Source organism: Pteropus vampyrus, unplaced genomic scaffold (genome assembly GCF_000151845.1).
Source record: "Pteropus vampyrus isolate Shadow unplaced genomic scaffold, Pvam_2.0 Scaffold98, whole genome shotgun sequence".
Taxonomy (NCBI): Eukaryota; Metazoa; Chordata; class Mammalia; order Chiroptera; family Pteropodidae; genus Pteropus; species Pteropus vampyrus.
In genome coordinates this window covers 5,653,368-5,670,094 of record NW_011888879.1, presented here as the reverse complement: position 1 = coordinate 5,670,094, position 16,727 = coordinate 5,653,368, and the positions used below count along the sequence as shown (strand labels likewise).

The window sequence follows — 16,727 nt, the reverse complement described above, 5'->3', positions numbered from 1 at the left end:
CTGAAGCAGATCCCTTTCCTTAGTAAACTAAAAATATCTTTCAAAATTAAATAAAGAAGAGAAAAAAGTCATCTACCACGTAAACTAGAGCCTTCTTATTAATTCCTGTTAGTTAGGCCATGGTGACATTAAGCTGCTCTAACTAACTCTCTTCTGAAAGTGACTGCCACCACTTCGGTCTTACAGAAAGGAATCTCGCCTGCTGATTTCCTTCCAACACTTTAACTTGTGACAGGCACAGTGTCATCATTTAGAGATTCAGCTCTTTCTTCTCTGCCCCTTTTCTTTAGTTTTCACAAGTCCGATTATTTCAACTGAGGAAAATCTGGTATAAAACAATTCAAACTTAAAGTTCAGAGAAATTGCCTAATGATTCTTTGCAGCACTTAGAATGATTATGTGCTTTAGAAAAAGCTCTTTTGGGTACATCACTTCTCTAGTGCCTACGAAGGACAAGTTAAAATTTGAAAACTGTATCTCTATATAATTTGTTAGGCACAGATTTATTGCAGAATGTAAAGCACAGTCATATTTTTCTTTAATTCTCTTCCCTAATATATAGTTCTTAAGTTTTATAGACTTTATCACACTTTATCAGTCAGTTCTTAGGTATTATGGTTTATATCTCCAAGGTGCACTTATACCTGCCAATATTATTCACAGTTTCATTCTCATGTGACAGCTATTTCTCATGAACAAATGTCTTCTTTTATACATTGCAAGTTTCTAGAAGGCAGAGGTCATTCACTCACCCACCCTTTCTGTTACTCCCCAGTCATTAGCCCGGTGCTGCGTGTTACAGCCAACTCTGTTGACTGCTGATGATATTGAATCAGGGAGTATACTGCCTTCCACGGAGTGAAGAACATCAGATCATGATCAGATCTCCATAGGATTCCATGGGAAACATATTCCTACCATGACTGAGTTTTCAAACTATCAACACGATGTCAGCTGGTTCACGTAAATCCTAAAAATATAAAAATCAGCTCTCCAAAGCCAATATGAGTTGGCACTGTGGGAGCTGTCTCTAAGAATGAGTTGGAAAGCTTACCATGGAACAATGATTGATAATGTTTGCTAAACTCGATCCTGGGGTCATAGTGATCATCCTTGATACGATATGCCAACAACCTAGTTCTTGATAGGATAGTGAACAGAAGCAAATGTAACCATGATGAAATAATACCTCTGCTTCTAGAGAGGAAGGGAACACTCCTTGCCACCCCCTGCCCTGCCACCCCAATTCACTCTGCTACACTCACAGGTGAGGGGATGGCCTTGCCTAACTTATAGGGAAATAAGAGCAGGAGAAAACATGGCAGGCGCGTTTCAACTATTTCAGTGTTTTCATTTTTTTTTTTTTCCCTAGGGAATCATTTCTCCTGAGCATAATTGTGAATTTCTTGTACAGGTTGAAGGGGACCAGCTGCCTCCAGGACACACAGTCAGTCAGTATGAGACCTGTAAGATCAGGACCATAAAAGCTGGCACCTTGGAGAAGCTTGTGGAGAACCTGCTGACGGCTTTTGGGGACAATGACTTTACCTATATCAGCATCTTCTTGTCCACGTACAGAGGCTTTGCCTCCACTAAAGAAGTGCTGGGGCTGCTGCTGGACAGGTAAGAACCTGCAGGAGTGTAAGAGGTGCTGGAAACGGAAGGCTGTCCACAGAGTGAAGGCCTGAGGCTCTGAAATGCTGAGAGGTGTATGAGGAAAGATTAACCTGAAGGGATGACCTTTGGAACAAATGGCATGAAGATTATTCAGCTACTTTATGGTCTATTTCTGATAAAGATATCTCATAGAAAATCTAGAACAGAGTTAGGTGTACATACAGTAAATCTACACTCAAAGTTTATAGATTTCAGTTACTACTTGCCACCCTAAAATTTTCTCTATATTTTTGTAATTTTATATAATTCCGGTGAATAATTAACCAGGAGTCTTATTGGGTGGTTGTGAGAATTAAATATGCTAATATATGTGAAGTATGGGGCTCAGTATTAGATCCGTAGAAAGCAGCTGATGAGCAGTGGCTGTAATGATGATGATAATAACTATCAACTGTCACCATGTGGCGGCTGCTTTATGAATATGCACATAAACATCATCCTTGGTCTGTGTTAAGTCACATGTTCCATATAGTAGAGCAGTGTACATTGTAAATCATACATCAATAATTATGTTTCCCCCTTATTTTTGTTTTATTTATAATTAAACTGGGTCTTTTAAAATTTTCATTGAATCGACTTGCTATTGGGAGGAAGAAACCCGTAAGCTAAACAATTGTTTTAGAGTCATGAGTGTTCTCATCCAAATCCTTATATTCTGGGTTTCCTGCATAAGAAAGGAAATGAGATAGGATGTTTGTGTTGGAGTTGTTGAATACTGATATTTTTTTTAAAAAATTGAAAGTAATATGTGTTCATGTTAAAAATTCTTATACTATAGGGAGATACAAAAAGAAACATTCATGTTTTCTTATATTGCTACCTTTTCCCAAATAACTTTTATTAGGTTTTAAAAAATATGTAGAAGTAGAAAGAAAAAAATTAAACAGACCTTAGTCTAATCAGGCAGAACACATACATTAACATTTTAAACATAGAAGTAAGACTAGTATGTAATGAAAAGTTCCAACAATTCAGAAAATTATAAAAATAAAAGTAAATATTTCTTTTTACCCAAATCCCATTTTCCAGTCCCGTCGCTCCTGGGTAATCACTGTAAAACATTACTTTTGAATTCTTCCCAAAATTTTCTGGGTATGTTTATACACACACACACACACACACACACACACAGACAGACACACATACACATACATATACACATATATGTATATATTATATATAATATGTGTTTATATGTGATGTTTATTATTTACGTCATATATACTGATATATGATATAAATACATAGTTCACAGTGTGTTCTGCAATTTTCTTTTTTTATTCCTCTGTATATCTAGTTTTTTGTTGTTCATAAGGGAATTAACATATGTAAAGGGCTTATTAGAACAGTGGCTGGCATTTTGAAAGTTCAAGAAACATGTTATTATTTCAAAATCAGCACATGTAGATAGATTTACCATATTCTTTTTAGCAGCTTTATAGTATTTATTGCATCGATTATTCTATGGACAGTTAAGCTCTTTCCAGGCTTTTAATTTGTTTTTTGAATTTTTAAACAATGCTGCAAAGAGCATCTTTGAATAAGTATCTTCTGAGTACTTGTTTGAGAATTCTATAGGATAATTTCATAGAAGAGTGATTGATTGGTCAAAATATATAATTTAAAATGTGTTACAAATGTGAAAGATCTTGCTAGATGGCCCTCCAGAAACTTGCGCCAACCCCCGCTTCCCGCCCTCCCCAGAGAATGAGTGTGCCTCTCCCCACGCTCCCCCCACACCCTTATCAACTGCGGGTATTTTTAGCTCTACCATTGAAACCATCTCTGTCATTATCTGTCCATTGAAAAATAGCTCATTGTTTTAAAATATTTATTTCTTACATTTATAAATGAGGTTTAGCATCCTTATCAGGCCTCGTGTTTTCTATGAACTGTCTTTTCATATCCTTTACTTATTTTTATTTTGGACTATTGTCATCTAATTATTGATCATCTAATTTTAACTCTTTACATATTAACAAAATTAGTTTTTTGCTTATCATGTGTTGGAAATATTTTCCTGATTGGTCCCATAGATTTAAAAGTTGTTTATTAATATTACTTTTTTTATGAAGACATTTAAATATTTTTCATACAGTTATAGTTATCAGTTTTAAGAGAGGCCTTTAATAATCAAGTTCTAGTCCGGTGTGGAAAAGGTTATTGATAACAGTGGGTTTTTCTCAAGATATTTTCCTCAAAAATGCATACGGAGTGAAATTATTTGGATTATATGTTTATATTCAGGAACATTCACAAAATGTCTCTCCTTTATCATACATTATCTGGTTATAACTCTGGACTTAGGTAGAAAGTTCTGCAGATTTTTGCATAGCAGCACTTTTAAAATATTAAGCCTAGAATATAACCTGTGGGATTAGTGAGCCATCTCTTTCATAGTTTGTTTGCTTGTATAATACCTCTCACCCAGAAATAGAACCTGAGGAATTATATGAATTTTCTCTTTACTAGTTCATATTTATAAAAAGGATGCACTATGCTAACTGTTGTCAGGCAGTATGAGGAAATAGGTCAACACATCAGAAACTCCTGAAAGTTTTCTTTTGAATGGGTGACCTCTTCTACTTCTGGGATAACTTCTGGGGTAACTTTATTGATAACACTGAGCAGTTATTGTGGCCACAGTCGGTTACGGAGTGCACGTGGATTCCAGCTGTACACCACAAATAGTGGACACACGCACAGGAACTAGAGTGTTTAGTCTGTGACTTGTGTACATCCAGCTTTTATTGAATGATTAAAAAAAAAATCTCTTTGTCCTCCTATCATAGTGGGTAGACATTTTTGGATTTTTAAAATATTAACTAGATGACAATTATTAAATAATAGAATCAACATGAATTCAAATTATGTTTAATTCAAACTGTCATTTAAAGTATAACCGAACGAAGAGTTAAGGCTTATCTTGAACCATGTGTATGGGCTAGGGCTTGCCTTGAATTTAATCTCATAGTATAATTTTTTCTTGGTTCTGAAGTTAGTGGAATCAGCAAATACTGAAGCCTATAAAATACCCAGTGCTGCAAGATACCATATGGATGAAGAAGAAATATAAGACTTGGTTGGTTCTCACCCTTGTGGTGAATTTACTGTGAAGCTGCTGGTACTTAACCTCCAGAGACCCTCTCTTGCAATACCCTCTACGTAATTTACATTTATAATATTGTATTCTTTTTCTTAGAGAGCACCCCTGAAATTACATATGTTGGCCTTGCAAAACCTGGGTCCACCCTGAGAACTTAATATTTTCCTGCAAAAGATAAGGCTTACATTTATAAAACGAGTAGACAATTACTGAAGATGGTGTAAAAATGAAACTCAAACATGTTCAGAGAAGTAAATCCCATTTATTTTGCTTCCTGTGCAGAAATTTGGATTTGTCCAGATACATACGCAACACGAATATGTCTTTCTCACTCCATTTCCTACTCGCACTTAGATCTCATGACCAGATGTTAATCTTTGTTTCAGTTTAACCAAAATGCAGATTCTTCAATTGATTTGGAGTGGGGGTTAATGTCTATAACTGGAAGGTAAGCTATTAAGTTGCATGAACTTACCTTTCCCAAAGATAAACTTGATATACTATTTTCTTATTAGGAAATTATGGTAGACCTATTTGTGAGTCGCCGGTATAATTTTTAAAATGATTTCTTTTGGTTTCTTAATAATAGAGTGTTTATCTTTTGTGAATTTAACACTGAGCAGTTATTATAGGATGTACTAATCCTATCCAGTCAAGAGTGGATTGAAGGCAGATGCTACAGTGTTTATTTCTCCCCAGAGAAAAGCTTATTTGAAATCAAGCTTTGATTTTCTTTAAGACCAAATCATGTGGCTTTTCTCTCATGGAACTATTTGCTTCTTGTGATTTTTTTTTAAAAAAAATCTTTTTATAGTTTTTTTTTTTTTTTTAATTCCGTTAATATGAGCATTTGTGATTGACCAGTAGACAGTGGTTTGAAGTCCCAGGTGGCCAATTCCATGTATTTGCTTTATCCTGTACTTGGGGTGATCAACGATTCACAAGGAATACTGTTTTCTGTGCTTTTCACCATGGCTCAGAGTTAGTTCTAGGGCTCACTGGCTTCCTTTTTATCTAAGAGAAAGTTTGAATTGTAGCTTAGCTATTTGTGTTGGGGCTTTGAGATTTTATCTTCTCTAACTTCAAACATGCATTCTACTTAAAAATGTATTCTTCCCACCATGCCATTAAAAAAAAAAAGAATAATAAGAGAGTTAGGTTCTACTGAAAATACCTAGCATCAAATGTAAGGAGAAACTTAAGTCAGCTAGTAATTCTCACTGAGAACCAAAAAATGTTTGACAAATATCTAGATTTTTTTTTTTTCTCAGACAGCTGTCACGTTAGCTACTCTTGGAATATTTCTTGATCATTCTCTTTCTCTGATCTGCATCTATGATATCTGAAGTATGCAAAATTCAAGAACAAGCAGAATAGGGGTGAACTATGTCTCCAGGAACTTATGCTAAGTCATTAATGGCACTCAGGTCACAGTTTGGAAAAGACTGAGCAATAATCTGAATTACCCCTTCATTTCAAGTGAGTTCTCCCAGTGGAAGACTTCTGGAGAGGATTAAAGTTGAAGCTATCCATAAACATTATGCTTTAAGACCAATCTGGCTTGAATTTGCTTGCTTAGGTCACAGAGAAGAGACTAATTCAGTGGGTCTTTGAACTTATTTCTTCTCCCCATGTTTGCTTGCCATACATTTTCACAGACTTTATCTCATTTAGTTCATTTATCATCATATCGCTCCCATGTTTATAGATGCCGATATTGAGACTCAGAAACATTCAATCAGCAAGTGGTAGAGCTGGAATTAAAACCACTTTTTTTCCCTGGCTTGGAAGCTTTCTCCAAGCGTACCATATCACTTCCTGTAATTTGTTAATGTCATATGTAAAGGGCAATTTGGGAATCCTCTTCAGCTATCCTTTTCTCTGCTACTTCAATTGATTTTCCTTGGAAACTGCATTTCTTGAGGGACACTCCCTTCACACAGTTGTGAGCAATTCATTTGAACATCAGCGCTTCTATTCATTCATTCATTTATTCAAACAATATTTACCAAGTGTGTAATATGTACCATGCACTATATGGGGTGTCGTGTGGACACCCCATACAGTGGACAAACCAGTCATGACTCTTGCCCTCTTTGTGTTTAATGGTTAGTAGGGGAGAGTAACATTAAATCAGCATACAAATAAAAGTATGCAATTAAAATTGATAGAGTTCTTGGGAGATAAAGGCTAAGTTCTATGACAGAATCAATGGGACAGGATTTGGAGGGGTGGGTGGGTGGAAATAACCCAAAGAAAACTGGATGTTGGCCAGTGATCTTAGGAGGTTACATAGGTCATGGGCCGTCAAAGGTCACTGTTGTATATGTGTGTCTGGAGTGTTTCTGTTTATTTGATGTGTTCAGAACAGATCCTTAACCTGAATCTGCTGCTTCCCAAAGAGGACTCTTCTTGGAGGACAGGCCATATACAAATGAGTCAGCTTGGGAGGATTTATGCACATATGTTGCCACTGTGGGGATAACAATCTTAAATCCATACTTTATGACATCTGGAGTAGTAACACCTTCGTACGTAAAAGGATGATGCACCGACAGCCAGCGAGAAAGGGAGCTGTCCTCTCTACTGAAGCCAGTTCCTCTGCAGCATAGAGGAGTTGATCAAATATAAAATGAAAACATTTTATTTATTTCCACAGACTTTGTCATAAATGCCAAATATGATGCCCTTTCCTTTCAGAGTTTTAGGATACTTTATGGGAGAAGCAGTTTTCCTGTCTTTTTTTTTAGTCTTGAGATTTATGTGTGGTCCAGAATGAGGGCTGGGAGTCAGAAAATGAATTTGAGTCCAATTTGCCCCCCTTACAAGCTCTGCAACATGGGGCACGTTACTTCATCTTGCTAGCTTCCATTTCCTTATTTATAAAATGAGAATGAAAAATAATCTTAATCTAGAGGGTTATTATGAGGTTTAAGTTTGATAATATAAAGTTATTGGTAAAGTGGCTGGCCAATATTAAGTGCTTAGGAGATTACCATTAGTTTTTCTTTTTTCATGGCACATACCACTGAAAATGATCTTTTCTTATTTATCTTGCTTATTTCTGGACTGTCTCCCCTACTCAGAGGCCATGTCTGTCTTGTTCACTTTCATACCCTTAGAAAAGAATGGTATCTGGCAGTAGGTGCTTAGGAACTGTTTGTCTAACAAATAAACAATAGTTATTATTATTCACGCCCTTATAAGCACTTGCATTGGAAGGCACAACAGTGAACATTACCCAGCCTCTGCCTACTTTTAGTGGGCGAGAGAAATAAATCTATAGACTCGTACTGTTACTGGCAAGGCAGTGAGGGCTCATTGTGTACTTTTTTAGAAAAATAAACTTCATAGGGAATTTTTAGGCTCACAGCAAAATTGAGTACAAAGTACAGAGAGTTCTCATATACCTCCTGCCCCCGCACATGCCCCCGCTATCAGCATCCCCCACCGGAGTGGTACATTTGTTACAATCATTGACACATCATTATCACCCAAAGCCCATAGTTTACATTAGGGTTCGCTTTTGGTGATGTACATTCTGTGAGTCTGGACGAATGTATAATGTCATGTATGCAACACTATCGTGTCATACAGAATAGTTTCACTGTCCTAAAAATTTACTGTGTTCTGCCTATTTGTATTTTTTTCTCCTCACCCCCATCCCAGGCAATCACTGATTTTTTTTATTTTTTTTTAACTGCCTCCATAGATTTGTTTTTTCCAGAATGTCATATAGTTGGAATCATACAGTACGTAGCCATTTTAGATTGGCTTCTTTCAATTAGTAACATGCAGTTAAGGCTTCTTCATTGTCCTTTCACGGCATGGTAGCTCATTTTTTACTGCTGAATAAGATTCCATTGTCCGGATTGACCACAGTTTATTTATCCATTCATCTACTGAAGGACATCTTGGTTGCTTCCGGGTTTTGGCAATTATGAGTAAAGGTGCTATAAACATCCATGTGCAGGTTTTTGTGTGGACATAAGTTTTCAGATCCTTTGGGTAAATACCAAGGAGCAAGAATGCTGGATCATATGAAGAGAGTTTTTTAGTTTTGTAAGAAACTGCTAAACTATCTTCCAAAGTGGCGGTGCCATTTTGCGTTCCCACTAGTAGTGAATGAGACTTCCTGTTCCATATCCTTGGCATCATTTGCTATTGTCTGTGTTTGGATTTTGGGCATTCTGATAGGTGTATAGTGGTATCTTACTGTATTTTTAATTTGCAGCTCTCTAATGGCATATAGTATTGAACATCTTTCCATGTGTTTCCTCTGTGTATCTTCTTCGGTGAGGCCTCTTTTGAGGCCTTTTGCTCATTTTTTAATTTTGTTGTTTTCTTATTGTTGAGTTTTAAGAGTTTTTGTATATTTTGGATAACAGTCTCATATCAGATGTGTCTTTTACAAATACTTTCTCCAAGTCCGTGGTATGTCTTATCATTATTATGACACTGGTTTTTTTGCAGAGCAGAAGCTTTTAATTTTAACGAAGTCGAGCTTATCAGTTTTTTCTTTCATGATTCATGCCGTTGGTGTTATATTTAAAAGGTCATTGTCATGCCCAAGGTTGTCAAGGGGTTTCTCCTATGTTAACTTCTAGAAGTTTTATTGTTTTATGTTTCACATTAGGTCTGTAATCCATTTTGTGTTAACTTTCGTGAAAGGTGCAAATTCTGCGTCTAGATTCATTTTTTTGCGTGCGGATGTCTAGTTGTTCCATCATCTATCATTTGTGAAAAAGACTATCTTCGCTCCACTGTATTGACTTAGCTCTTTTGTCAAAGATGAGTTGACTCTCAGTTGCTCTGTAGTCCTGTGATTTCAGTGTTATGGTCAGCCTGTGCCCCTGGACTGTGAACTTCATCAGCGCTTCTGATTTTTTTTTCTCCTCCCTGAGGGAAAGGAGGCGTAGGGGGGCCTGGAGATGGGTATTTTCCTTCTCTAGGTAGGTTAGGCTCTGATAAAACTTCAGCAGGTTAGGCTCTGGTTGACTAGTGTCCCCCGAGGGCAGGCCTTGTTAAGAAGAACAGAGTGCTCTGGTATATTTCAAAATGATTCTTTTTCCCTTCCGTTGCTGGAAGAACCAGGAGATTTTTTCTCTGATATTTACTGTGGTGGCTTGTCTGTAGTTTTTGTCTCTCAGACTTGTCCACACTTGAGCTCCAGCAATTCATCAGAGTTTGGGTTTTCCTGCCCGGGCTCTGGTTCCCGTATAGGTTTATTTTCCAATAAGGAGGGATTCTCTATACCTGTCTTCCTGTCGTTTCAGGTTTTGGGGGGTAATGGTTTGCCCTCTGACCTCTGTGATGGTTCTAAGAAGAGTTGTTGTGTTTTCAGTTTGTTCAGCTTTTTACTTGTCATCAGGATGGCGTGCTTACATCTAAGCTCCTCACACGATGGACCAGAAATGGAAGTTCTCTTTGGGCCATTTTTTAATTAGGTTCTTCTTCTTCTCATTGTTGAATTTTACAAGTTTTTGTATATTTTGCAGAACAGTTCTTTGTCAGATATGTCTTTTGCAAATATTTTCTCCCTGTCTGTGGCTGATGTCATTTTCTTGACTGAATGGGCACTTTTAAGAGAAATGCTTTTGCCCTGGGAGCAGCGAGGTTGTCGTAGTTAACCTCCTTTCGAAAGCTTATAACACGAATCCATTCAGCTTTCAAACGCTTTCTTAGCATGAGAAGCTGGGTAAGCATTTTTGGGATGCATACAATATGTTCCAAATTACTTTTTGTTAAACCTCACTTAAAAATAATTAAGTTTTTTTACTTCGTTCTAGAATTAGGCTGGGCACTTGCCAAGTATTCCTGGCTTTGTGCTGACATGCAGTGCTCTTGGGATTCCCTTACTCTCTTCTCTTTTCATAGGAGGCGAGGTTTCTAATATCTTCCCTCTGCTCTTACAAGCCCGAGGAGAGGGAGTAATGAGCAGAGGGCGCTCGAGGGAGCAGATACTGGAATCCACCTACTTCGGGGGCCTCACAGCAGCTTACACTGGTGACCACACGTCACCTTCAGGTGCTGGTCTCTTACAGAAGTAACGCTTAAATTAAATGTTACGATTAAATTCATGACACAATTTTTCCTACACTTTTGCTTCTTCAAAGAGTTTTTTAGGTCTCACTTCTATTACTTACATAGGAAAGTTTTTCAAAATAATGCCATACTATTTTCTTAATTTATTTTAGCAACTCTGCCCCCCGCCCCCCCGCCAACTCCCCACAAGATCAAGTGGAAGCAGATAGAGTGGTTCATCCATTTAGTTTTTTGTCCCACCGTGCATGAAAAAGTTGGGATTTATTAGTCAGTTGGCTCCAGGATGCTCATCCCACTCACAGAGTGAGGATTTCAGGAAATTCTCACATTGCTTTGTTTCCTTTTCTAGTTCAAAATACAGACATACTGGATAGTCTGACTAAGGCGAGAATTTCTTAGAAAATGGAGGCCGTTTCTTAAGATTTTTGTTGTAGCAGATGAGTTTAAATAGATTTTCTCTAGGTTTGTATGTGCATGACCCCTTAGGCAAGAAAACCCTTGAATGGTGTATATGTTATGAGTTTTTTAAAGAAGGCAGATTGCTGAAAGATAAATTGGACTCAGATCATATTTCCAGTGACTGTGAGGAATATGAAAATATTTTCTGATAAAAAAGAAAAGAGGATTATAACAAGGCCTGTGAGAATCTTTGGGTATCGAAATGCTTCTAACATCAAAAAAAAACATTGAAAACTTTTGTAGAGTGTGCCTTTCATGAAGGTCCCATGCTCTCTCTGGTTCTTTCTTTGTTAGATGCAGAAAAACAATTTAGATAATAAAACTATAGAAGACTTAACATTTATAATAGTTTACATACCCACCTCTGGCGGGCAGAATAGCAGCCCCCAAACACATCCAGTCTTACTCCCCAGAACCTATGGATATGTGGGTTACATGGCAAAGCAGAATTAAGGTTGCAGATGGAATTAACGTTGCTAATCATCTGGCCTTAAAATTAGCAGATTATCTTGGATTATTTGGGTGGGTACAAGGGTCCCTACACAGGAAAGGTGGAGGCAAAAAAAGAGGGAAAAAGATCTGAGAATGGAGACAGAGTCAGATGCCGTATTGCTGGTTTTGAGGATGAAGGAGGGGGGCTGCGAGCCAAGGAGAGCTGGAGCCCGTAGAAGCTAGAAAAGACAATTAAATGGATTATATCCCAGAGGCTGTAAGGGAACACCTGCCGACACCTTGATTTTAGCTCGGTGAGACTCCTGTTGGACTTCTGACCTATACAACTATAAATTAATACATTTGTGTTGTTTAAGCCACTGAGTTTGCGGTACTTTGTTGTGGCAGCAGTAGAAAACTAACACAATACCAGTACACTTTTTGATTTATTAGAGACATTGTTCACAATTTGATAAGAAACAAGAAATTCTTGTGAGGGAGATTGCCTCCAAAAACTTAGTGCTAGCTCACGGGCTCAAGGAAGCTGAAGGTCAGTTGTTGGTTGACTTTGACCTTGGCTTTGTTCAGGATAATATGCCTGTTCAGCTGTAGCCCACACACACACTCCTGGAAGTGCGGGTGGACACAAAGGATGGGGCTTAGCCTCACCATGTTACTCTTTCTCCCTGTATCTGTGCTATTGCTTTGGGTTGACCAGAAAAGTTTAATTTGCTCCTGTTTTAGAATTACAGCCAACCATAATCACAAGAGGGAAAATGGAAATAAGTTCTCTTCTCTGCTGGGTCAGTTGTCTCTGGTAAATCTTTACTTACGTTTGCCAAACAGACCCCACGTCACCCAGCAGCACCGTGGGAATTCTCTGTGGGAGCATGTGGTGACTGCAGAACCCTAGCTTTACGAGGTGGCAGCAATAGGCCTGTTAAAGTAGACACTAACGGATGCTGTCAGACTTCCCCACAGATCACAACCAGGCTAACCTTCTGTTCCCGAAATGAGATAAAAATGTTTCTGTGAAGTAGCTCTTTTTTAAAGATTTCGCTTGGAAAAGGGAGGCAGGACATGCAGTTATTCTTCTTTTTTAGAAAAGAATACCAAATTGCCCAGCAGGTTTTAAAATAACATGCTTCTGTTTGGAGACTAAAAACAAAACGGATAAAAAATTAAAAGGCAAAGAGCATGTATTTCGAATGGTAACTGGAAAATTTTAAATTCAGCTTTCATAATCTAATGCCGTTTTTTTGACCATCTTTCAGCAGTTGGTGGGAGGGGTTGATCATAAACTCCTTTAAGAATTTGCTAAAAACCGTGGACCCTCTCTACGGTAAAAACTCATCGTCAGATTTTGCAAACTATTTGGGGTTCTCAGATATCTGTATGTCCATCCATAAGGGATGCTGGGTTATGACCCTCCTCTGCCCAAGCAAAGTCTCCCTAGCATGGGTGATAAGGGACAGGTAGGTGGCCATTACAGGTCAGAGGAGGGCACTGCTCCTAGTTTATATATCATGATGGGGCAAATATCTTAACTATGGTTCCAAAAAGTAAAATCATTAATTACATTAAAGTGAATTTAATGGTTTAATACAAGGTCTATCTCTGAATCTTTAAAAGGAAAAGGGACTGGCTGTTTTTGAGTTACTTTATGCTTTTTTTTAATCACTTTTCTCTGACATTTCTGTGTGTATGTGTGTGTGTGTGTGTGTGTGTGTGTGTGTGTAAACCTAGTCCTTGAGAATGATATCAGGCCCTTAGTCCTGAGAAACATAATTCTTTTGCCTTTGGTTTCTGCCAAGGTTGCCGGTGAGTGCCAGTTCAGACAGAGTGACACCCTGTTGAGGTTTTGTAATCACAGGAGAAAGCAGTCCTCACCATGACGGGATTCCATGATCTTAACCCCATATTCACTGTGCGTGGCCTTGCGTAGCATTTTTCACAAGGTTCTTGAAAAGCTTTGCAGTAGCAGCTTTTGGTGGTTGGGGAAAACCGAGCCACAGGCTCGGACCGATTTGTTAATACGGCATTAATTCATCTTAAACCTGAGCAAATCTTGACTTGTTAACGGATGCTCCGATCGTCAGCGTGCTGCCTGCTCCCTGGCACGGGGCCTGATTTGTTTTCTGTCGTCCTTCACTGCAGCCTCAGGCTCGTAGCGTGCTAACAACGTGTGTTTGCAGTCGATTGTTTAGAATTGTCATGAACTGGCAGTGGAAGGAGGAGGTACCGGTGAGCCGCCCAGCTGTAGGGGCAGAAAATGGGCCAGAGAAGAGGAATGCTGGTGAGGCCTTGGAATGGACAGTAGAAGAAAGCGTACAGCCAGGGCACGAAAGCCGTCGTGCTTAGGAAATAACTATAAATTTAGATGAGAAATAAGTTATAGCAAGAGACACCTTTCTGTTTTCTTTCTCTGTATGAATAGTGATTATAAAATCTTTATCCTTTTCTTGGTCTCCTCTTTAGGCAGTTGTGGGGTTGTGGTTATCGATAAAGGTAGTATTCTCGAGGAAAATTTACAGCATTTTGTAACTGTCAAGTGGAACAGAAATACCAGGTACTTTTTTTGGCCGTTCACGTTGCCTTGACCATCAGGGACCACTGAGGAGTGATGTGAATCCAAGGGCAAGGAAGGTGGGGGACTTTTCACAACAAATGCCCGGAGGGGAAGAGGGATGCTCTTTCTGAGTCTTCTAACTTTTTCTAATCATGGGAAAACTTCGCCTAGAGAACCAGACCTTATGAGCAGAAAGCATGCTGGCCCCTTTGTCCCGTCCTTGAATAACCGGCTCCACGGTGGCAGCACGAGCTTTCCAAGGTGGGCTTGGTGGCTGCAACCCAGTTCTCAGGTCAGACTCGGGTGGAGAGGTGCCTACTGTGGAGGATACTATTTAGAGTGATTACAAACAACCCTCTTGTTGATCGGTAGGGTTCAGTCCACAGTCTTAATCAAGGCTTTACTTGGTGTTCTAGACATCTGCAGGCTATTTCGCCCGTGTCACTCTCCTGAGTCACAGTCGGCTTCTGAACATTTTTCTCATACCTGACCTATGTTTTTGTAGGTCGGTTAAAGGAAAACGCCTCTGATGTTCGTAGGCTGGGCTTTGTTAGGAAAGCAGAGGCCCAGAGGTCTTTGAGCCAGCAGCTTCATGTGAGGTCTCCGTTTCCTTGACTTCCTCCGCTCTGTTCTCTCATCATCCCCAGTGAGTAGCTTCTTCCCTACTCTTCCCTCCCCAGCCTGCCTTTTATTCATGGAAGTAGAGGTATCAATTCATTTAGCAAATGTTTACTGAGTGTCACTAAGAGCAGGCTCTAGTCCAGGCTCAGGGGATATAGCAGGAAGCAGGATAAAAGAGTAGAACCAAAGTCCTTACCATGACCTGCCAGGCCCTCACGATCTGTCCTTGTCACCTCCATGTCCTGGTTTTCTCTCCCTTGGCTTACTCTGTTCTGCGCCCTCGTCTCTGGCCTTCTTGGTGTTCCTTAAGCACACCATCCCTCCGCCGCTGCCCGGCCTTTGCACCAGCTCTCCTCCGTGCTTGGAAGACTCTTCCCGGGGAGAAACTGCATATGTAGCCCACGCCCTCACCTTCTGGAGGGTTTTACTTAATTGTCCTATTCACATTGGACCTCCCCTCACCTGAAGCAGACACTTCTGACCCTCCAGTCATGTCTGATCATTTTTACCAGCTTTCTTTTTCTCCATTGCACTTTTCACTCTCTGGCTTAGTATATATCAACTAATTATTAGTTTCCTGTCGCCCTCCTTGACAGTCACGCTCCATGAAATCAGTGGCTTTGGTTTGCTGTATCCCCCAATGCCCAGACTAGTACCTGGACAGGCCTTAAGAAATATTCATTGAATGAGGATGAAATGAGTGAAAGAATGTTTGACTTAGTGAATGAATGAAAAGCTCAAGGTTTCTAACCTCAAAGAATTTATAACCTGGTGGGGGGAGACATAAAATAAACAGAATAGCTATAGCTTGTGTGGTAGGGCGGTAACCCAGAAGCTTGTAAGTTTGACTGTCAAGGTTCAAGTCCCTGCTCCACTTATTAGCTGCATTTTCAAGGGCAAATTACTTAAGCTCTCTGGACATCATTTTCTCATCTTTAAAATCAGAATAATCATAATTCCACCCTATAGGATTATTATGGGATTTAAATTAAAAAAAATTCATATAAGGTGCTTAGCAGAGTATCTGGCATATAACAAGCTTTTGATAATTATTAATTGCTATTATTATTGGATCACTTACCAGAATCAAGTAGAGCCTGAAAAGTCCTTCAGGGTTACCCCCATCCTGGTCTGGGGTTACTGAGACTTTTCTGTTGGGGAGCAAATGGTAGAAAGTCACCCCACCAGAAAGACTGTCCCCGGAGACAACTTTATCTCAGGGTTTCTTTGAACCACAAATGCCCCTGAGTCTTCCTTCAAATGCATGTTAAACACTTCATCTGCCCAGATGGGCTCCAAATAATATATTTATCCCTTCTGGAAAAAAATTGTTTCCTGTTTAAATATTAGCAACCAGTTAAACATTATGGTTTTTTTTTCTCTTCTTTTTCTAGTAATTTTTAGGCCGCAGTAAATAATTGCTTAAGGCAGTACAGAGAACATCATGTTAAAAGTCATTCTGACAATTTGTGTTTTAATTTAAGTTTTATGAGTTATCATGCAAAGAAGGGCAGCTGCTCATTGGTAAGTCTCCTTAAGAGGTTGAAGCTTTGATCTTAAATCCTGGCGAGGCTTTGCAGAAATTGGAGGTGACGTTGTTGACAGGCTTGTCCGTAGCTATTTTACTGCCATTAATTAAACACACTCAAACACCCTTTATTTACTTCTCTGGAGTAAATGAATTGAACTTGATTTTGGTTTTTGATGAGAAGCTATGAGAGGGTCCAGGAAACATCAAAGAAACACTCTTAATCTCATGAAACGGACTCTCAAATGACCTAGCTTGAACATTAAAGAATTTTTGATTCCAATGCTGGT

General features: G+C 38.9%; 1 protein-coding gene across 3 annotated transcripts in view; it reads left to right on the top strand.

The window, feature by feature from the left end:
* Positions 1-16,727, top strand: part of RGL1 (ral guanine nucleotide dissociation stimulator like 1) — a 216,200-nt gene that overhangs the window by 138,739 nt on the left and 60,734 nt on the right. For all 3 annotated transcript variants that reach the window (XM_023533244.1, XM_011364549.2, XM_011364550.2), the window contains one exon: positions 1,415-1,623. In XM_023533244.1, coding sequence (XP_023389012.1) covers positions 1,415-1,623 — 209 coding nt within the window. The remainder of the gene's footprint in view (positions 1-1,414; positions 1,624-16,727) is intronic.